The following is a 23843-nucleotide window of genomic DNA, read 5'->3' as shown; positions in this document are numbered from 1 at the left end:
TTCTACGCTCACCTCTTAGGACTGCATTAATGAGCATTCTGAATCAAGGTTGTTAAAAGAAAAACAGTAAGTTAACAACAGATTGATCTACTGTAAGAACTTTGCCTTCACAGTTTTATTCTTCCCATCTTAAGCTGAAAGGAGACAGACTACTCCCTGGAAGTCTGTAAAACATGGAAAAGAAAGCAACCAAATCCTTTGGGGGTGACATGATGTGAAGGTCAACCTCTTCTGAAGCAGCACAGCTGGTTAAATGATCGGTTACTGCAGTTTTATATAAGAGGCCATGATGTTTCGATTTGCTGTTTTATCATGCTTTATGCTGTCCATGGTCCCTGATGGAGCACAGAAGGAGCTCTACTCTACACTATGTTCCACCTTGCAAAGTGGATGTAAAAATACGGACAATTTTTACATGGCAACATTTTAGATTTACTTTTCACAGGTACGCATGACTATGTAGAAACAGTATGTACCCTCTACTATCCCAGAGAGCTAGCAAATAATAGCACCTCATCACAAGAAGAGGGTATTGTGTGAGACCAGGGATGTTGTTATAAAGCAAGCTGCCCAAGGAACACTAATATTAGTGTTTAAAAGAAATTGTGTGCACCCCACCATACATTCCTTGTGGTTCTGTCTAACCATTAGCAATAGTCTATTAAGATAAAATCTGCCCTAAGGGGGTTGAAGTCTACTCCCTTAAAAAAAAAAAAAAAAAAAAAAAAGTGAATGAACAGAGCATTAATTTAAGCAAAATGAAAGACAACTAATCCAGACTTGTACTCATGTAATTTAGAGAAGATTTTGTGCCAATCTTTCTCTTTTAAATAATTTGGAGATACACTTTATGTTAGATTTCAATTTGGTGCCATTTTTGATGGCACAGTTATAAAGCTTCATAAAAAGGTGTTTAATAAAAACACCTTCCAAACTTTAAGTTAAAAGGCTAGGCAACACCTTAATGAGATATGTATTCAGTACTTATTTTTCATAGCATACAGGCACTGCTGTAGGGCTTTGTGCCATTTTGTGGTTGGTTTTAGATTAGAAAGAAAAAATGAGACAAGAGAGACTAGCTTCATGAAAGACCTTTAAAATAAGGACAAGGAAGCAAATGGAAAGCAAAGGGAGTTCTACGTGAATGCTGTAATACAAAGGTTAGTTTCTGCTTGAAGCTAGTGTGGCCAATTAGTTGATTAGTAACTGCAGTTTCCTAGAAGAGACAGCAATGTTTGATGCTGAAGTTTTAAAAGTTTTAATCTGTAATTGTTCTTTACTGAACAGAGTTTATCTATCACTGATTAGCTACAGAGCAGAGAGAACACATTAACTAACCTTGAACTGTAGGCTGACAGTGGGCTTTCGGTGCTTGCTTCCACATTTAAGAGTGTCTTGATTGTTGCGACTTGAAACATGTTCAAATAGATCATAGATGAAATCAAGACTGAAATGGGAAGGAAAAAGAAAATTTCAAAGATGTATCTTAACAGACCACAAGGTTTACCACTGTGCAATGCAGCATATGCACTGTCCCTTAGAAATCAATCCCCCTCTGTCCAAAAAACCACTTATGACTTCTACGCTACAGATCTTTTTCTTTGCAGAATGTATACAGGGGAACCAAAAAGGATAATCCAGGTTCTCTCCTCCATTCCCAACATATCATTACAGAAATGAAGAGTGAAGTCCTACAGACACACTGAACCAAAACTTCAGGTGACTGTAATGGGAACTGTACCTGAATAAAGATTAAAAAAGATTTCCAGTTTGCTTCGGACCATAACAAATAACAACAACCCACATAAGCTTCACTTTCAGATGCTAACTATGTATGCCATTTTTTACACTATCCATCTTGTATCCTCCTGTTACCACTTCTACAGAAACATGTCTTTTAACTTAAATAGAATTGCTCCAGACAGACACTGATGCAATTGCAAAATCAGGCCCTGCAGCTTTAACTCTTTTATTACTTTTATCCACATACTTCAATTGACAGATGTTATGTCAGATCTGTCATGAAAACAGAACTAACAACATGCAGATGGAAATATTTATTAATAGTTTCCATGTATCCAGGGGCTTAAGGGATTTAAAACGAAACTACTCTCACAGCAAGGCAGGATGACTGGATGGGCTAGGGCAGCAGCCAAGAATGGAGACAATCTGGGTTCAGTTCCCTGTTCTTGTGTGAAAACTCTGTATGTCTTGGAGCCTCAATTATACATGTAAAGAAAGGGATATAGCATTGCTCCAGCTCACAGAGGTACTGTAAGGCTCATGAGACCTTACACAGCAGAATGACAGGAGGCACACAAGTACTAAAGACAACCAGCAGACTTCCAGTAGTATAAATTCTTTATAGAAATTCTCCTTTCTAAGACATTACTAGATGGCAATTTGTACTGCGATACATCCCTGAAATATACACTACCAATATCACTAAGCTTTCACCCCAATCAGAGAATACCAGAAATATAAACAAATCAGGCTGTATGTGAAGCAAGAACATATGCATGCACACAGCCTATGAGTGCACCCTGAAACAGTTAAAAATCATCACCAGTTTTCAATATCCTAGCTCACCAATGAGTAGCAACTGAACTTTCTAACAACCCCCAAAGTAAATAGGAACAAGCTACTGCACAATGTGGAAAAACCTCACTCAGTGAGAACTGATTAAAGTTAGTTCTGTTACAGGCACCTCTACTATTTCTTCTATGCTCCTTTCAACTCTGTTAAGCTCTGATGCTATGCAACATTCATTGCACTCAAACCCTGGCAGAATAAGGTGATATGGCACCCCCTTAAGATGAGGTTTAAACAGAAATCATAGAAACATACCAGCTTTCACGCAACAAGTTCAAGAGATCATCTCTGAAAGTATCTCTGTTCTTCTCCAAGATCCCTCGTACATCATACTGGACCTAGTGAGAAACAGTGCAGATTCAAACAAAAAGCAAGTCATCACGCACCTCTCACAAATGCAGTACTGTAAAAAGTGCTGAGGGAACAGAGTGCTTTGGTTAATTCTGAACAGCCTCAGGGCTGTTAAATTAAGCTAACAAAAACTCTGCTTGGAATAATTTTAGCAAATAAAGAAAAGAAAATTACCTCTCCAGCATAGTGTTTCACTCCAAAGTTGTGAATGGCAACTCTTGGTTTTACATAAAAAGGGTTGCTCTAATTGGAGGGAAAAGAAAAGAGAAAAATATATTTGGGGTCAGGAAGTATAATAATATAAAGGGTTACATTATCCTCTCAATCCAGATTTAAACAAACCCCTGTCTTCCAGTGAACTCCCTGGAAGATTAGTGCTCTGAAAGCAAACAACCAACTTATAACGATAATAGGATTTGTTAGTCTGGGTTGCTGCAAATGCAATAATAACAGATTTATTGTACCTAAAAAAGCATTATACTAAACCTGAACCCATCTGGTAGAACCATCCATTAAAGGCACTTTGAAAAAGAAGGACCTGTCTCAAGATAGGTGTTATGGAGACAACCGTAAGCTTGTATCACAGAAATTCTTGAATACAATTCTAGGATCACAAATAAAGGTAAAGCTAATCTGCACGAAGAAAGCAACAACCATTTAATAAATGCCATCAACTGAACACTTCAATACATCAATGGAAATTGAAGATCTAAGCAAACTGAGTTACTGCAGGTTGTCAGAGATGTAACTAAGAGTAAAATTTGACATTTCCACCAATATTGAACTCTTTAACTGGATGGTAACACGGATACATTTTTTCAGGTAACTGTCTCAATCCTGAAAGCAAATGATATGGATTGCCATGGAAGTAAGATCAGGCCCAAAACATACAATTACGCATTCATATATTTGAATCACGAATTTCTGTAGAAGCAAAGACACCCTCCATAATTTGCACAAAATACATTAGCAAAACATTACATACAGCATGCTGGGCATTTAACTTCTCCAGTAAGGTGGAGTCAGTAGCTTGAGGAAAATGGCTCTCTTCATTGATGAGTGCCAGCAGGCCAAGTTTCTAGAACAGTGAGAACAGGCAGAAGATGAATTAGCGCACAGGTGGACACTGACCTTGTCCCCAGTTTGCAAAATCACAAAGTTCTTCAAGTTATCGTGCAGAGAGGCACAAAATCACTAGTACCTGATTATAAACCCACTCTCGTAGGAGACTGCAATCCTATTTTTCTGACAATACTCCTAACCAGAAGAAGCAACAGTCTTCTTGATGTAGGGAGTTTTTAGGTGCAAATAGGGACATTACCACAGAATACACCCCCAGCCTCCAAGATCTCCAATGACCAGCAGCTCAGGGATTCCTTGAGTCTGAGGAGTTTGTGTAAATAGCCTTTCAAAAAAATGTCTTCCATGAATTTATCTAATTACTTTTTGAACCAATGCAAACTTTTAGCATCTACAATGCCCAGGGGCACAGCAAAAGTTTCACAGTTAAACTATGCAATGTGTAAAACAGAACCTCCCTTTGTTTTGCATATGCATCTGGATAATTTCCTTTGATGTTTCCTACTTCGCGTATTAGAAAAGATGGTAAACAAAGTAAGCTACCTTACAGTTAATTAACGTGTCCAGCAAACTTTAGGTTGATATAGTCTCTCAGAAAAACATAATTCTCCAGGTGCACATTTTAATAAGCCATTTCCCCTTAGCCTAGAGCGGCTTCTGACAAACCACCCTGTCCTCATGGCAGTTGCATCCTGACAGCTGAATCCCCTGCCCACTACTTTGGAGAGACTTTCCGTGATCATCTAAACTCAAACAGCAACACATCCCACTGCAGCGATCAATTCATGCAACCTCTTGTATTGCTGACAAAAGCAAGCAGGACCAAAACTCTATACACCTTATCCTTTGCCATCCAGCCTGTAACTATTAGAGATGAGAAAGAAACGTTGGAGTTACCATTTCTAGGCAGCAAATTTGGATCACATCTGCCCCTCACTGCTAACATTCCTACCAATAACCATGCAGATACTTCACACTTTTTTTTTTTTTTTAATGTTTCTTTGGTACAATAAGAATACAAACAAAATTGTGGATGAAACAAAAACTGGCAGGCAACAAATGAAGATTACCCGCATTCCAGGAAAAGCAATAATGCAGCAAGACATTGTCATTCTTTCCCCCCACCTCCCACCCAAGCAGCTTGTCAATCTTGTCTTTTGGATTGAAAAATCTTCAAAGCAAAAATTGTCTTGCATTTTACATTTATACAGTACTTAACACTATGGATTTTATTATGTCACATTCATTATTTTTACTATAAGGCTTACTGAGTAGTTACACGCTAATAAATAGAAAAAAAAACAGGAGGGCAAGCTTTATGACTAAAGACAATCTCTATTTCACCTTTTTAATCAATACAAATATTGCTTTTGCATACAGTCACACACTGTTAAAAGTTACTACATGGAAAGACAGGTATATTGACCTTACCATATAATCTAGAATATGGCCATGTATGAGAGTGATCACATTAAAAGATCACTATTTAAACATCCATGAGCTACTTCTTCACTTGTTCTTTGTGTCAGCAGGTGTTTTAAAAACTTATCATTTCATAACAAAAACTAGAAATATGAACTGATATCAAATACTTTATTACCTTTTCAATAAGATCCAAGCACTCTCCATTGTCTTTCCAGTCAATGTCTTCCCAAACTAGTCCTTCCCTAGTGAAAATAAGGAGCAGCTTTTTATTGACAATTTCAAAACCAAAGATTTTAAATACAGGAATTAAGGGAGCTGTTGTATTTGTACCTCCAAAGGAAGCTACAGCAGCCGGGAACCCAAATTTCAAAAGATACGGGTATTTTCAAACTGCTCTCAAATTTCATCTGCAACTCTTACCTGCTGTATTCCAGTTGCTCCAAGGAAAAGATGTGTCTGTTGAAATACTCCTGAAGCTTTTCATTTGCATAGTTAATGTTAAACTGCTCAAAACGATTAACCTACAAAGACAAGAAACTTTCAAAAATGCATAGGTTCAAAGTATTTTACTTTGCAAACAATGAACTAATTTAAGTCATAACATGTTTAATAATCAAGTTACAGTGAAGATGAAAAAGATACGTAGAACAATGAAGCATGAATGTCAGACAACCCACCTGAACAACCTCGTAAAACCTACCTCAAAGTTTTCAAATCCAAATATATCCAGAATTCCAATGGACTTGAAGTCTTCCTTGCTTCTGATTCTGCTGTTGATTTTCTTAATGACCCAAGCAAAACACTGAGAATAAAGTGCCATAGCCATAGAATCTCTGCTATCTATTGCCTGCATTAGAGAAGTAACACACATTATAGTAATCATCATTGGAACGGAGAAGTTACCAGATTTTGCCAGTCAGTGTCTTTTGCACAGCATAAGGCAAGGTATACTGCAGACAACTTTGTATTCCTACGTACCTTGATGGTTGTTATATTATCAGTTACTAAGAGTCCCAGTTCAAGTTTTAACACTGTAAGTTGTAACAGTTTTATACTTATGTGGCTTTAAAATTACATTTCAAAACTCAAGCATTCAAAAAATAGGAAATGATAGACTTAAGATGGGGAGGAGGAAAAAGAAAACGGCAGGAAATACTACCCTAATTCACCCCTTTTATAAGTAAGCATATTACTGATGTTTACCTTTTTCTTCTTTGTACATTACTAATGTATACCTTTTTCTTTTTCTTCTTATTTTTCTTCCCTTCTTGTAAATAACCAATGTATTTTTGCTGAAAGTTTCCAAAATTGCTCACCTAACACAGGCATCCATAATGAAAAATGTCAGCCTGCATGATTAGAGTTTGGAAAAAATGGTAAGCAATAAGACTGAATAATAAATCACAGGAACCAAACTAGAAGCCCTGACCAGAATGGTAGGATGGGATCTATAGAAATTTCTAAAAATCCAGTTATATCCTTCTTAAAAAATTAGACAGTGTTCTTGATAGCAACACAACCTTGATGCATGAAATAAGCTTCTCTTCCTAAGCGATCGATGGACTTCAAGACTGAGCAATGTAATTTAACAGACCCTAGTAACTTGTCAAAACTGAGATGCCTTTACCTGTTGTATACTAAGAGGTGTTAGGATTTCTTCTCCCCTGAGAATCATTGACCTCTGGGTCAATGCTTCAGTTAGCTGTGTGGAGTCCAACCCCAGTAATTCAGCAGATCTTCCCAGAGCTGGCAAGAGAAAGAACCAAATATAAATATATTCTTAAATGTGTAAGTGTATGAAACTCAGCTTATTATTTATTATTATTATTATTATAGTTGTGATCATCATTTAAGATGCTTCTAGAATGATAGGAACTAGAAATCAAAACACAGTTAGAATTTCTAACAGCAGTAAAAAGGTATAGAATCATAAATATGTACAGTTGAAGGAATTTAGTAGTACATATTCATCACAATTAAGTCACAGATATTTATTTTCCTCTTAAAATTACAAGTTAAGGTTTCAAACAACCTACTACTTTCACCAACATATTTCCCCAGCTACAAGCAGTAATATCCTCTTTGTCCACATGAATGTGTTTAAGCTCCCCTCGGGATAATGAGAATAAAGAAAACCAATAAACTAAGAAATCTTTTCTTACATGCATATTCTAATTCGCAATTTTGCTGTGATGTGGTATATAAAGCAGTACATAATGCTACTCTTTGTTACCGTATTTGAAAAAAACATTTAAAACACTCACAAGCTCAATCTTTAGACATAGCAGCACATACTTTCATATTGCAACTGCAATACCGAAAGCTCTAACAAAAGATAGTTTAAATGGAGAGCTCAATTGTGGAACATACTTAATCACATAAGTTTTACCATACTGAAAATACGCTAAACCAGGAATTAGAATACAGTGGAACTTCACTACTGTTTATGGAATAAATATCTACTCAAGTTCTTTCCTAATCTAATCCTAAAATGTAGTGTTCAGCAGCAAAGACTGATTTGCCTTACCTGTCAAAAAACAAAAACAACTTTTCAATCAACATTTACAGAAGCTGAAAAGCAGTCAGACCCCTTTCATTATTTGTCCTTGCTTTGGTCTGGTCTGCTAGCAATGAGCAATGAGTATAACTTTCACAACCTCAAGAAACATTTACGTGCTACAAGGAACCACAGCCTTCTCACCTGTTTTGAAGGACACTTGTGCCCCACCAGCAGTGATAAACTCAATGTTTCCTAGATGCAAAATGCCAGCTAATAGCCTCAAAACTTCTCGCACTTCCTCCTTGCTGAACTGCATCACTTCCATTGCAGTCTGGAATGACACGTGAACTTCTTAAACAAAAGGCACATTAAAGCAAAAATGGAGACATGGACAAAACCACCAGCTGTGTTGTATGGCCTTTGAAAGGCAAGTCAGTATTGACAGAGGACTGGCAGGGGTTAATTTCTTTGGTCTCATCCCAGATCACATACATTTTAAGACATTACAGGGACAACTTTGAACAGGCAAGTATCACTGTTTTTACAAACTCTCCTTCTTTTGACACTGTAGGAGCATTATTGCTTTCAGATTCTTCATTATGCTTAAAATTATAAAAAGACTGAAATGCTTTACTGAGTTCTGTATCAGACAGCTTCACTCATTTGCGCTAGTAACTGATAACCTCCTCTGTTTTTACCAAGTTTTGCCAATTAATCACGTAGGTGACAAGGCATGGGGGGAAGGAAATGCTGCAACATACTAGATTTGCACATTTAGTTTCTCAGCCACAGTGAATTTAGAGGAGGCATTCTGTAGCATATCCTGGGAAAGCAGTGAAGTCCAGATAACAGATCTTACCAGTATACTCTGACACCTTATCACAAAGTTGAGCAAGAAACACAGATCTATACAAAACTTGTTGAATTTAAGAATTACCAGCATGGCAATGATCAAGGCTCTACTATATAACAAGAAGAAAAGGCAAATCTCCACGTAAAGAAATCTTAAATTAAGAGCAATGCACACTTTTATCTGATAGAGAGGGGATAAGTAATTGTAATCCTCTGGAAACTACCTGAATTTACCCAAAGTGGGTCTACTATGCTTCTGCCTGATTTACAATGTTATGCTCATGGTAAGTGTCTGATTGAGGACACATGACACATTTTATCTTTAATAAATCTATCAGTTACAAATGGAAACCCTCAGAATCATCCCAAAATGAAGAAAGGTGAAAGCTGTGTTTTGTATCGGAGACCTTTTGCAACAGTGCTCTAAGAAAGCTGGCAACACTGTTTCTGAATACATCTCCAAGCTTACAGTGCAGTTCCTCCCAGTCCCCTTGCAAAAGGACAGATACAAAGAAAAATGTCTAAAGTGCAGCCACTTGAAAATCATCTTGCCTCTAGGAAAGTATCAATAAAGAAAGCACAGACAGGGATTGATTAAAAAAAAAAAGTTTCACTTAAGTGACATTTCTAGGACTTAAACTGTAAGAAAAAATATGGAAAGGGGATAAACAGAGTAGGAAAAGACAGGAGAGCGCAAACTGCAAAATTGCGGTCCCTCTCCTATTCTAGGAAAGCAGACTGGAAGCCTCATTTGGTGCACCAAATGTGTCTGTATTTCCAGCAGAATACAAACCTAACCTGTCAAGTTAACTTCATGCTCTACACACTGTGGGATAATTAGCACAAAGTAAATGTCATGCTAAACAGCTTAAGCTATGTGACTATAGTGTAGATAAGCTAACAAGTTTTCCAACACCCTTCACCAAACTAGAATAGGAGGTTTTACAGGAAAAATAACTGCTGCATCCACTACACAGTAATTTGTCATTTTGGCAAAGAAATTAAAATAGCTAAGCAAAAATAATTTGGTGAAGGGCATTAAATGTGATTTTTGTTGATTTTTAAAATCTATCACATATCATTTCAGTAATATGGTAAGCAATTAGCAATTATCCTAAAAGTTAGTATAGACTAATCACTGTAGCCAATTGCCAACATTAGTGTAGGTATGAGATATAAAGTTGTTCAAAGTTGTTCTCCATCAGGACCTGGTTTTAACCCATGTTTCCATTTTATTCAACTGTATTCTGTACATTACTCCATATAACTGGATCTCCTAACTGCAACTTAAAGAATTACAAAAGTCCACATGCTGTACTCCACACATGTTGCACTACAGACTTGGGCCAATAGACATTACATGATCTGTATAAAGCTTTAAAATGAAAAAGCGGTGAAAATACACATACATGTAATATAAAACATCTGATAAAATAAGCCTGCCTTCCCATAAAAGGCAGGTTGCTTCCTGATTGCTGCATGTTTTTGACAATTTTATATGAGTAATTGCACACAGATAACTAATGAACAGACATGAAAATGAGCCTTTTTATAAATATAACCAGCCATCTCACTACATTCACAGTAGTTCTATTTATATTGGAGGAGGGCAAAGGAGGAAAAGGAAATCTAATACTGTATTTTTTGAGCTTTTAGATTCGGGAACAAAGTGCAACTCTGTAGTCTGAGGATGCTTGGCATGAGTCAGATTTTAAAGCATGACACCAAAACTTACTGTCTGTGAACACTCTTGTTCATATTGCTGTGTTTTATTTGAGATACAGGCTACCACGATGAAGGGACTACACTTATGTTTACTCATAACATCTTTCTTCAACCAACACTGCATACGGAGAATTTTGACACAAATACAAATAGATACGTTCATTATTCTGAACTCCTGTAAATGTCACTGCAGCTGGGCATGAATGGAAGGGCAAAGGCATGTGAATGTCTCACCGTTTTTCCAACTGATACTCTTTTGATTCCAAAATGTAATCATTTCACTAAATTATAGCACAATTAGAAACGATAAAGTAAAATCAAATATTGGAGACAAGGCAGAGACATGCTCAAAATGGCAGTGAAATGTTATCAGAAATGTAAGTCCCTACAAGTCTAGTGCCTGTATGATAGAGTGCCATGTAGTGCCTGAAAGTCAAGAAAAGCACAGGTAAGCATAAGAAGGCTTTGTGCCTGCTCTGTCAATAGGTCCCAGGCATCTGCACTACTAGCACCCTTAAAGCATAAAGAATTAACAAAACAACTCACAATGACTTCCTTGAAAGAGTCTTTGTCACTGATTGTCTTGTCCGCTATACATCCAGATTGATTCAGGTAGTGGTAGTTCTCTGGCACAGATAAGTAAAAAGCATCTAATGAGGGGAGAAAAAAGAAGGAGTGAAAAAAATCCACAAAACAAAAACACTCCACAAATTCCTATGTGACAGCTAAATAGTTCATAATTCATTTGCTCAGAAATAAACATTACGCACAAACAAAGTTTATATTAAAAAAAGATACGGGTTTTATTTTGTTGATTTTTTTTGCTTTATTTAGCTGTACAATGTACAGCTGTACAACTTTTTAGCATGCAAAGACAGCAGGCCCACAGGGAGGTGCTGAGACAGCCTTAGGCAATTTTGCACATATACAAATGTCATTTCTTTTGTTCAGTGGATTTATTCTTTATAAGAGGGGATTAGAGGAACAAGAATTCTTCTCTTTGTTGCTATGGAGTTATTCAGTACCAGCAAAAATATTCAGCTTGAACAGAGTAAGCATGTTTGTCCTCAAATAATTTTCCCAGGGCTTCAGCAGAAGCTGGGAGTAAAATTACCCGCAGCCTGGTGACATTTTTCAGCTAAGCAGGTTGCTTTATCAAGTTGAGCTCAAATTCACACTCAGTGAATTCATACTTAATAAATAATCTATTTCTCTGCTTGGGCTATTGGGTTCCTACAGTTAAATTTTCCACCACTGTCACCATGGCTGACTACTAGCAGAGCCACTACCAGTTGTGTGACTTGCACTTTGCCACTCACCTTTCTCTCTCTCTTCTACCCCTGCCAGCAGAGCGTAGAATATATGATAATTTCTTTCCCCAGGGTTCTGCCTTACTACACGGTTCTGTCAAAGTAAAAAAATAGTTTCCATTTAAGGAATCATTTTTAAGGAGAATTTATTTATCCACAATTTCAAAAGAATAAATAAATCGAACAAAATTAGCTGAGCAAAAGCAAGTATCAACTTACTTTTTCCAATAAATCTACAGCCACGTACAAAAAACTTCAGTCAAGGAATAAAGCAAAAACATTTAATGCACAAGCTATTTATAACCTTCCTTACGCTTTCATTTCAAGCAACAGGAAAAGACTCACAGTCTTTTCCTACAACTTGCCTACTGCCATAACAAGATGAATAAAGTAGCAACAGTGATAATATTACAATAGTTCTAATACCAATGCGTTCCCCCACCTTCATTTCCTCCATCCCCTCCAAAATTGGACTTGTCGCATTCTGGATTTTAAATGGCATCTGCTTTCCTTTACTTTGTCTTCTTCCTACTAAAGCTCAGGAACAGCTTTAAGGATGAATTCATCCCACCGCAAAATCAGTTTATATTCAAAACACTAGGTAGGATTTGAGAAAGTGGTGTCAGCAGCATATTTCCCCCAAACAGGGAAGCAGGATGCTTGACTATTCCAGTTACTGTTTTGAAACAGCAAGCAGTCTGCGATGTGCCTGCATAATCTGTTACATCTTCATCTATACAGCTGTCTGTCCCTAGAGCTCTGGTGCTCTTTTGGAGCTGCCTGATAGTCCAATTTTGCCAAAGGAAGGACATATCCAAGGACTCAACCACCCATGCTCACACTACGGAAATTCAGCAGCTCTGTTCTTTGAACTACTTTTCTAGTAACTAAGAAATTTATCTTCAGATATAATAGCTGAGGGAAACAGTTGAGGACTGAGATTAAGAATTAAGGTCCTATTAGCCCATGATGTAGGAAGACGTACATGAACCACAGCATCAGTAGCAATGCAAGATCTTGGTCCTCTGAGTGTATATATGACCCACTCTGCTACAAATGCATGTGTGCATGAGCGCAAAGGTGCCCACAGAATTTGCTTGTACCGCTTGCCTTTCCCACCTAAATCAGGTCAAGTGAATTGTGTATGTTTTTGGGTAGGGTGAAAGGACAGAAAAGGGTGAGCTGCTTCTCTCTCAGCTCTCCACAGAGGAGGTATATGCGGGCTGCCCGGAAACACTGAGGCAAATCACCAAATAAGGATACAATCTATAATTCTTCCTCCCTGAATGTTTCCTTTCTGACAGATGTTCAGCTGAACAAACTTCCCAAAGCGACTTGAGTTGTTGTTGTAAACAGTCTTCGCATTTCCAAAAGCTTCCATAATTGGACTGTGAAAATACAGAAGAATGACAAAAGTGTTAATGTGTGACTAGCAAGCTAAGAGTTTCACATGGGACTGGCAAAAGGAATGGCACTGTGCCCATTTTGACATCCTCCTCAGCCTTAGGCTATATCCTCAGCATTATCCTGACAACGAACATCTCTGGTATCAACAGATGTAAGTATTCAGGCAACAAGATCTACAGTACTAAACTACTGCACAGTTTAATCTATTACAGTGCAGAAGATGCAAGCAATTCTCTTCACAGTACTCAAATTACAGCAAGTTGCTGGACAGATGCAGGGAAAATAGTCCTTGTCCTATGGCAATTAAAAAAAAAAAAAAGTTCTTTAAATCAAAATACAGCAAGTAAGCAGAGATGAAGCATGATAGACAGAAGTAACAGACCTTAAACTGACTCTGTTTTTAAATAGCTTAGAAGCATATGTTATTTCATTTGAGCACTGAGTGATTTTTAGCTTGTATAGAGTGTCCAACTTATCTGATGCATCTACTCATCTGTCATATCAGCTTTCCTGATCTTCCTTTTCCTGAGTGTGCTTCTACCACATGCGCTCTTTATCCTTCTCATGCCCCATCTTCCTTACCTTTTCTTCAGGCTACACACACCAAGCCAACAGTTCCTCTCTCCCATTACCTGTTTCCCTCACTTTGATTATCTGAATTCAGACTCAGATAAAAATGGAAGCCACCATTAAATCATCACCCATTTCAAAAATCTCCATCTATGTGCTTCATTAAGATATCCCACTGTGCTCTTAACTTTCTAGAGCACCCAGGTGATATTGTTTAATGGAAATTTCCCCCTTTCCAATATTCATTTTATTGTTTCATAAATTCATCCACATATTTAGTTACATTACAAGCTCTTTCACTTCATTGACAAGGCTTATGTCTTCTGGAAAAACATCTGTGTATTTAGAGATTTGGAAAAGCAGAATTAATTAATTGCATGTTATTTAATTAAATACCACTGGAAGTACATACTACTCCTATAAAGTCAGAGAGCTTACATCACACTGCACATGTAAAGAGACTGTCTCAAAACCATTTCTCAGTGATTCAGTCTTTTCCTTAAAATGTAACCAAGATAATATAGGCAAGAATTTGTACAAATCTGTGCTAGGAAGAATGTGAGCCTTTCTTTCTCGGTGAAATGGGTTTCAGAAGGGATAAAAGGCATACACAAGGCATTTCAAAAGAAACAAAAGATTCTCTAGCCCCTCACAAGCTGCTTGAAGAACCTGCACATCCTCACACATTTTTGACCCAAGTGTCTTTCAGCTAAAGAAACCACACCTTAAGAGGTGCTTAATAGCAATAGGGCCTGTGCTATAAAACAGACTTTTATAAGGAATTTTCTAACCAGAATGTAGCATCATGTAAATACAAGGAAAATTGGTTTCTTTTATAGCAACAAATCAACAACTGAACAAGACTATGTAAATTCTTAACAGGGCAAATTTATACCCGTCAGTTCATTCCCTGGCACCAGAGTATGAATTTTCCCTGATTTCTCCACCAATGTTTTTACATTAACCTAGATTTTAAATATTTCCAGCCTCTGTGACTGTCCCATCTCAGTTAACAGACCCTTTTGTGCAAAATCCAGGACCACATACAAGAATATGAATGAAGTACCTGCTTTCAAGAATAGCTTGCTCCACGCAGAAGGTTTTCTCTCTGGAAGACAGTTCCAATGAATGTTGGCTCATTGCAGATAAGAACTTGAGAATCAGTTTAGTGCTTTCTGTCTTACCAGCACCACTTTCACCACTGAAAGAAGAAGAAGAAGAAGAAGAAGAAAGTGTTTTGACAGTTCCAGCTGCAGAGGTTGGCTTTGTCTGGCCAACCCTCTAAATTACTACAAGCTAGGGAGACTGGGACAAGTATGCAAGACTATCAAACAGCAGCAGAATTCAGTAAGTATAATACACCTTTAAACTTGCTGAATATGACATTCAACAAAAAAATCATGCTAACTTCACACTTTGTACCACTTTTCAGACAACATTTCAAGGCATTTACTGAATACAGATGCGCAGGACATCCATGAGGCTAAGAAGAGTTCTCTGAACACAGAGTACCAACAAACCGCACCAACAGAGAAAAGCAAAAATAGCACAAAGGGGCACCACCTCATGGTTTAAAAATGGACAGTGAGAAAGTCCAGAATGTGGAGACTTTCCCCACATGAATGAAGCTGGGAAGGTCTGGAATTAAGTTGCAGCAGTCTAGCTAATGAGGGAGCCTTGCTGCAAGACAGAGAACATTAGAGACATCAGTGCATGTTATAGCACATAAAAGCTACTAATACTATTAATGCTGATATTCTTCATGAGGTACACATGCACAGAAAGCAATACACTTGATTTCCTTTTTTAGACCATCTGACTGAAAGGTGTAAATTTTGCTTGTTTCTCCAGGCTCATTACTCTTCAATCATGTATCTTTGTAATTAAAAGCACACTGTGAAGTATGAAGAAACAAAGCTTGTGGTTTAAGTTTGTCTAATTTGCTTACTTTTCATCTGAAGTCATGGCATCAAATTCTAAGCTGCAGCCTAATTCCCAGTTTTTGTAATTCCTAATTAAGCTGTGCCTAATTCCTGTTTACTTCCATGGGAAGGAGGTACATTTTGGCCTCATCCTACCCTTTTCATTGTAGCAAGTGGGAGTTCTGTCATTGACTTTGATGGAGCATAACTGGGCATATGTAACAAGCACAGCCTTTTCTTGTGCCATTGTAAGTGGTGACCCTAGTGGTTTTAGGCCATGACAAAGGATAATGATGGTTTCTAGCAAAAAAGCAAAGAAGAAAGGTATAGCCCAAGGAAGAAGCAAGTCATTTTCCTGCAAATGAATATGAACAATTACAAAAATAATCAGGGAAGAGGCATAAAGAATACATAATGAGAGACTAAGAGTTTTTTAGCTGAGATTTATTTTTAAATATTTCCCAGAAAAAATCAGTAAGTCTTTAAAATGTTTCATAAACCTCATAAAAGATACACTATATGCTGTTAAGTTTGAGTTATGTATGTTTCATCCATCAGATATTTACCATCTCAAATAAATTCTGCAGCATGTTTAATTTATTTTTACCCCTGACACTTGGGATTCCAGCTTATAACCACCCTTCCCCAAGGTCTGAGCCTTCTTGGTATTTGTTCCCTTTCTCTCCACAGACCCACACCCATTCATGTTCCTTTGCCAAGGAAGCAAATCTTTACTATACCCTGTATTTGATACTGGCTCCTTGTATCCTAAAAGACTAGCACAACACTTCTACTACTAGTTTTGAAATAAGTTCACATACGTTCGCATTATCTTTGTCTGGTGCAAAAATCTCATCAAGTGGCACATATCTCTTTCTGTCTACATTCTCCTGCTCTGAGCTCCACTGCAGGGATCTGGGTGTCAGAAGGACATCAGCTCTTCTGAGGACACTGTCCTTTACCTGACACCATCCCACAGCCTATGCTCTGAAGCATTAATAGTTATTCCATGGAAGCTGTGTTACCCCAGTGCAATCGAGAGCAATTCTGTAAGTGATATATTCAAAGCTCATTGAAAAATATTTTCTATGCTTATTTCTAGTACAGTTGATACTATGCAGGATTATATGCTCTTGATTTTTTCTTAGAACACTAGAGGCTCAGGACTGGGTCAGGCTCAGTCCTGTATCTGACAGTGACCAAAAGGGGATGCCCAGGGAAGGCAATATTTTCCCTTCCATATTCTCCCAGCTTCCTAGCATCTTCTAATCCTCAATGGATTTATCTTCCATGAGTTTCTAGCCACATCCCTTAAAAACCTTATGAACTTTTAACACCCACAACATCCTACTGTAAAGATCATTACCTGCTGTACGAAAAGCCACCCCCTGCTGATTCGGATCTCCCTATTAGTTTCATTTGATGCTGCCTAGTTCTCATATTGGAAGGAGCAGCAAACAATACATCCCTGCACTCCCTCTCCCTGCTGCTGCCGACTTCCTAGACATCGAACACCCCGCTGCCAAGCTGTCCAGCTGAGTTAGCTATACGGAAGCCATTCTACACTCCCATTCCCTTTTGTTCTCCTCTGAAGTGTCTCCAGTTACAACAAGTCCTTCTGGATATAAAGCAAGGGAGGAAAGGCCTGTTCACAATAATAAAGACACGAGCAAAGCATGCATTTACACAATGATCTCTATTTTGTTCTCTATTCCTTTACTAGTAATGACTAAATTCTATTTAGTTTTACAAATACTACAGAGCATTGAGTGGATGGTTTCATGGATCCCTCTAGCATGACTGTAAGACCTCACTCCGGCATGATGTTGCTCAGCTCAGGACCTATTATTTTGTGTGTGTGAAGGTAGCTCTGTTTTTTTCCCTTGCAAAATGCTTCATAAAAGACAGTTACAATTAATAAGATGAAAATCAAAAACAAGCATGCTAATCTTCCAGGTTGTTTATTCAACCCACACAGTACAAACATCAGAAGTAGGTTAGCCTGGGATCAATCTTTCAGAATCCTTAGAGAGCCTGTCCCTATAGGATGCTGGCAAGTAAAAGAAGGGGGAATTTTTTAGTACATGCTCAACCTTTCCAGCAGCTCTTCTCCCCATGAGTTTAAGTGCCCAGCTTGTTCCACATCACTACACTCAGTATTCTGAATATATTAAGTATGACAACAACCCACAAGGCCTCATTTAGGAGATCTTTAATCTTTCTCCATGACTTGTTCTACACAGGGCATCTCACTAAGGGCACAACAGTCTGAACTCCAGACTGCTGCAATGAAAAAAGGGGTCAGTAAGACAGACTTCTCATTCTGAAGGACTTGATGCAAATAAGGCTGGATCAACACAACTCTAAATCACTTCTCAGTTCTTTCTTCTGGCTTTAAAGCCCCAAAGACAGATACACACAGACAAAACAGGCCTCCTCAGCAAACAGTTTTTTCAAATGCACAAGAGAACTTTGTATGTCAGTCTCATAAGTAAGTCTTCCATCAAAAATCTGAGTCTTATCCAAAGAGTAGTTTGTTTTATGTTGATTTTCAAGCTGAACAACAACAAATAAATGTCAGGCCATCAGACGACAGATATATAACAGAGAGAACAAACTGGTTTCTGACTGTGATTTCCCACTCATGGCATCGACCTGAAAAGAATGTAACTCAGCATGGCTGTTGCTGCTCCTTCTATTGCTCTACACTTCTGAGACCACCTTATGCAAAAAAAGCAACAAAAATACAACCTAAATATACAAAAATACAACTTAAACTTGTCAGCCAATCATGAACTGCACTCAGTCATGTCTCTTGACTGCTTTGCTATTCCTTGACTAACAGCGAGGGATTCCCTTCCTGCTCCTGCCATGGTGCCCAGATTCCAGATCAGCTATTGAGCTTGAGCTGTTCGTTTGGCTTTCCATAAACAGCAGCACGGCAGCTGAAAAATCAGAAGATGTTAATAGTTTTGTAATGTGTCTGTCACAGCACCAAATTTAACTTTGAAGGGCTTCCCCCCCCCTCCCCAAATGCAACTGGCCTTTGAGATAAGGTTCAGACCAATATGAAGTTGAAAATTCTTTGCTATAGACATTTTCGAATGAAAAGTTTTAGCTCAATAAGCACACAAGCAATTTCTAGCCTGGCAGAACAAAAACCATTTCACAGTTGTGTTAATATTCTAATGCACAGGTTCTGCACGGCTTCTCCAGTGTGCTCTTCTGTTGACATTATAAGCTGCTAAGTCATTCTTCTGCAGCATTATCATGAATAAGCCTGTGTAACACAGACCAATAACCAGGCATCTTCAGATGACTTCATGGAATATTATTCCTTCTGTATTCCCTTCCTTTTCACCTTTACTCTCAGTGGTTATACTGGAAAAATGGTCTGCGCTTTATTTTACATTTTAGGTCTCTATTGGTGATAATTTTTGATTCAAATTCTTCCTTTAACTCTCTCATCTTATTCCACTCAGAAAAATTCAAAACATTTCAAAATAATCTAGAAGCTTTTTCACAGGTTTTTGAATCCAAATACCACATTCTTAAAAAAGCATCTCCAAAACAAAGCTGAACAAATTCCGACCGCCAGCAGGGGGCACTTCAAGTCCAGAGGATCATTAAAAAAAAAAAGTTAAAAAAAAACCCACGGTAAATGCCTTATTTCATAAGGCAGTTTCAACTTGCTATTGAGTTTTTAGATCTCCAGACTAGGAACAGGTGAAAATTGCATATCAGATTTTGAAACCTACTCTGACAACTTACTTATTTTAACTGAATGTAATTGTTTATTATGTTTTCATGATGGAACAAAATTTTCTTTTGTATCATCTCTTACATGAAATATAATACTAAATTATTTGCCTGAATTCAGACATTAGCCAGAGTTCGGCTTGACCATTTTTTCAAACACCAGTAGTAACCAGGCAAACCCGACAGTGAGTTGTTGCAATGTCCAGTTCTAAGCCACTGAAACATGAAGGCGTGACCAGGATGCTGAGCATGACTAGGAAATTGGCTCTGCCTCCAGTCTGATGCCCCAAACTAAATTATGCAATCACGAAGACCTTCCTAAACTTCAGAACAGCCACTGGAAACATCTGGTAGCTTTAAAAAATCCTGCTCCGAGTCCTTCACAAGCTACAGCAGATTATCTTGCTTTACAAAAGGAGATTTTATTTTGTATTTGTTCTTGTAAACTAGAATTACTCCCATACGCTGTAGAAACTGAAGACGCCCTTACAAGGTAGTATTACTGCACTTGTCCAAAACACTGAACTTATTCAAAATCATTGTTTTAGTCCAAGACCACGGTAAGCTATCTTAAAAAGGACTGTTAACGTGAAACTTTTCCTTATTATGGCTTGTCTGTACCAAGGCACAGGGTTTGCAGAGCAGAGCCTGCCAGGGACTCCTCTGGAACAGCCAAGACTTTTATTTCCTTTTTAGGGCATAACCTGCTTCTCTCTTTGTGGCTTGTGGAGAACTGGAAGGAAAGGTAGATACTTAGGCCAGTACATAATGGGATTAATAAAAATACCAATGGCCACTGGGTAGGCACCAGAAGTGATTTCAGTGATTTCAGTCCCAAAGATTCAGGGTATGTGGGCTGTTCACGAATAATTACCTGACAGTATGCCATGAAATCATGATTCCAAACTATTTTTTTTTCAGATGACACAGGGATCTGTACATTTCATTTTTTCACAGAGTGTCACCTGGACTGAGCTTTAAATGTACAATGGTATATATATAAAAGAAAAGAAAAAAAAAGGGGGGGGGGGAAGCAAGTCCATAGTTGAAAATACATGCAGCCCTCCCTATCGCTGTGCCACTATTAGGCAGAACCTGCCTGGAGAAGAGGACAGAGTGGGACTGCCAGCTAAGACCTTTCAGAGAAGTTGAAAATAGACTTAGCTGTGCTTTATCTGATCCACATTTCCAAAAACAGCTTGGGTTTTTAACTACATGTGCCAAATCATCTTCTTTTCCAGGAAAACTTGCAAACTGGTCTGTAATTTTAAATGTAGGTAGAAACCCCCTACTGCAAAAGGTGCAGTTGTCACTTTGCCACATCCCTTCTCTGCCCTGCCAGCTGCTTGGTGCCCCAGTCCGTGGCTGTTGCAAAGGCTCCCCTGGAGGTCAGGAGACAGCCAAAATCGTGTCAGCTTGTGCCTGAAGAGTTCTCACTTCTGTCACATTTGCTTGTGCTCGAGGCTGCTGGAAGGCGAGAGCAACCAGGCTTAAGCAAGGCCCTGTTGCACCCTAAAAACTGCAGAAGTAAGAGCGCAGTGAGGGAGGGGGAAGAGGAGCGCTCTCACTCACTGTGCATCCACCCCCCTAGAGAGTGGAAAGGTGCTGTGCAGCCACGGCCACCACGCTGCCCCTGCCGATGCAGCAGGCAGTGCCAGCACACCAGGCAGGCTTCAGCTTGCCCGCCGCGTGTGCGAGCCAGCACAGCTGAGCTGGCACGCTGTGTGAAGGAAGCCACATGGGGAAAGAGCTGGCGCTTTTTACTTCTTTTCTGGAATGTGAAGGCAGAGGGGGCTGAAAGCAACTAAAAGCTATTGAAATGCCAACTACTCTCCATGTATGTTCGGCAGCAGTGAGATTCTGAATACAAGCACCACAGTGGATCAAAAGGGAAGCTATTAAATCACCATTAAATTAAAGCACAATTAGATTAAGCAAGGAAAATTAATCAGGCAGAATTAAGCGGCTGAAACGTGGAGGGTTTTCTCTTTTGCTATTATTATTTATAGCCTTTCTCAAGACTGGGGTGGGAGTTTTGTTTTGTTTTTTCTTCTCTAGGTACAGGGTTCAGGGTCTAGCAGTGACAAACTACCAAGCTGCACGGTGATGTATAAACCAGTAGGGGAAGCACTTAAACTAAAATCAGATGGATAAGTAGCAAAAATGCACAAAAACAACAAAAATATTTTTTCAATAAATTAAATTATAAGATGTATAAGCAAAATGAACATTTTGTCAGAGGTCAACAGAACAATACATAGCAAATTCAAAAATCTCTTCCAGAACTCTGATGATTTAAAAACATGCTTTCTTTTAGAGTTTTCCTCTCCCTTTGGCCCAAATATATGTTTCTAAATCACCTCTAAAAGCTCACCAGCAGGGATAATTTAAGCAGCAGCCATTTACCTGATGAGGATACACTGGTTGTCATGACGCTTCCAAAGGCAGCGGTAGCACTCGTTTGCCACAGCAAAGATATGAGGTGCAATCTCTCCCATGTGGTGCTTGCTGTATTGCTCCATGGCAGTGCAGTCGTACAGCCCTGGAATGGTCTTGTACGGGTTCACAGAGGCAACAATGGAACCAATGTATGTCTGCAAGCACACAATTCCCCCAGAGTTATTACACTTGGTGTAATAGCATAAAGGTCAACAGAAAGACAATAAATACATGTTTGCAAAAGCTTAGCAATCCTTATGGAGTTTGGATACAGGCACTAGCATTTTTCCCTGCTTTTTTCCCCTTTGACAAAAGCAACAGAAAGGTGAAAATTGCTTCCACCTCCATCACGTTTTCATGCTTACCCCGTGTACAGCACAGAACTCCTCCACTGTACAAATCCCTGTGTTAACATCACTTACAGTTGCACGCTAACATCAACAAGCACTGGTGAAAGTCTGCTTTTCATGCATTCCTAGGTACATACTGAACTTACTGAAATCTTACTGTATCCATACGTTCCAAAAATTGGTGTAAAAGTCTGTAACTCCATGCACCATATCAAAATCCTTCTCTGCTCTGCTCCCTATTTTTTAAGCAGAAATATCCCTCACTATGGTACACATTAACACCATTGTACAGTAAAGTGCCCTAAGAAGAGCATGTGAACAGGCAGGCCATCCCAAAAAATTGAGCGTCTGCAACTTAATTTACTACTGCTTTGATGTACAATGGCAACTTGATGAGGCATTCATTTCTAGCACACTGCAATTACAGAGCACATCAGTTAAAACCACCCAGGTAGTAGTTTAAGCCCCTTCCCATTGCCTTAATTCATTAAGCTGCGGTAATGTGATCATTTGCAACAGTCTATTCACACTGCTGTTCATTTTCTCAGTCTTTTTCTCCCTTCACAGCGATCTTCTACCCACTTGAATATATTTTTCAAATAAAATTATATTAAGTAAGATAGATAACAATAAAAATGTTATCTCCTGAATTGACAAATATCATTCTAGGGTATGTAAAATTGATATATCACATGGTGGATGTGATGTTACCGCTGTGACACTAATTTCATTTTGTTCAGCCCTCTTTCGGAGGTTACACGCAGGAAGCTAGCACGTGGCTTTCAGCAGCCCTGCTGTGGACTTGCGAAGTACTGGCCTGCTAAAGTTCAAGTCCTGTAACAAGGGCTTCACGTACAGACAGATGCTTCGTCTGCAGATAATCCTGTGATCATCACCAGGAACCCAGCTATGAAGTTCACAGCATGACTGGGCCTTTTTCATTACACCACACCTTATCTAGAAAGGGCTCCACAGGCAGCTGCTTGCACTTTACAGAAACGTAGCCCCAAGTTCACTACTCGTAGCTCTTCCCTTCTCTAGCAAGCCATTACAATGGGCTTTAACGAGATTCCCTCCTCTTCCCATTAATTAATATGTAATTACGATTATGAATTAGCTCTCCCTTCTCACTGTTACCCTGCTGTCCTATTTCCCACTATCTATCTGTTCATCTTCAATGAGGCCCAATAAAAGCAACAGCTCTGAGCTTTGGTTAAAGGGACTACAACAATGTCCTTGGTACTATGACAATTTTATTAAATACAAGGGGAACCTTCCTCCTCGCTCTAACGTATATTTTACAGAGCTGTGAACTTTCAATCTGTGTGTTTTATAAAAATCCCCATGCTGTGCAACAGTTCATAAAGTTTCATCTAGAGGAAAGATACCATTTCAACACAAGATTGTATCACAGGCCAATTACAGCACTGAGACAACAGTTTTATTTCCCGGGATCGCCCCTCTTGGGGTTCTCAAATAACTAATGAGGAAATCTCTAAGAACAAACTTCCTCAGTTTCATACATATTTCAGCACAGACTGGATAGGCAAAATTTTAGCAG

The 23843-nt window shown here is 38.6% G+C and overlaps 1 protein-coding gene across 1 annotated transcript in view; it reads right to left on the bottom strand.

Annotated features, from left to right (window-relative positions):
• Positions 1 to 23843, bottom strand: part of MYO10 (myosin X) — a 181320-nt gene that overhangs the window by 57083 nt on the left and 100394 nt on the right. Inside the window, exons 4-18 of the mRNA XM_067290985.1 lie at positions 21900 to 22087; positions 14879 to 15013; positions 13099 to 13223; positions 12055 to 12068; positions 11845 to 11929; positions 11072 to 11175; positions 8150 to 8279; positions 7076 to 7194; positions 6149 to 6295; positions 5869 to 5969; positions 5624 to 5690; positions 3929 to 4021; positions 3118 to 3186; positions 2848 to 2930; positions 1339 to 1447 (exon numbers count right to left, since the gene is read on the bottom strand). Coding sequence (XP_067147086.1) covers positions 1339 to 1447; positions 2848 to 2930; positions 3118 to 3186; positions 3929 to 4021; positions 5624 to 5690; positions 5869 to 5969; positions 6149 to 6295; positions 7076 to 7194; positions 8150 to 8279; positions 11072 to 11175; positions 11845 to 11929; positions 12055 to 12068; positions 13099 to 13223; positions 14879 to 15013; positions 21900 to 22087 — 1569 coding nt within the window. The remainder of the gene's footprint in view (positions 1 to 1338; positions 1448 to 2847; positions 2931 to 3117; positions 3187 to 3928; positions 4022 to 5623; positions 5691 to 5868; positions 5970 to 6148; positions 6296 to 7075; positions 7195 to 8149; positions 8280 to 11071; positions 11176 to 11844; positions 11930 to 12054; positions 12069 to 13098; positions 13224 to 14878; positions 15014 to 21899; positions 22088 to 23843) is intronic.

The sequence above is a fragment of the Apteryx mantelli genome, chromosome 2, assembly GCF_036417845.1.
Source record: "Apteryx mantelli isolate bAptMan1 chromosome 2, bAptMan1.hap1, whole genome shotgun sequence".
In the NCBI taxonomy this organism is placed as follows: Eukaryota; Metazoa; Chordata; class Aves; order Apterygiformes; family Apterygidae; genus Apteryx; species Apteryx mantelli.
The sequence above is the reverse complement of the archived record's forward strand: the minus strand, read 5'-3'. Positions and strand labels throughout refer to the sequence as shown.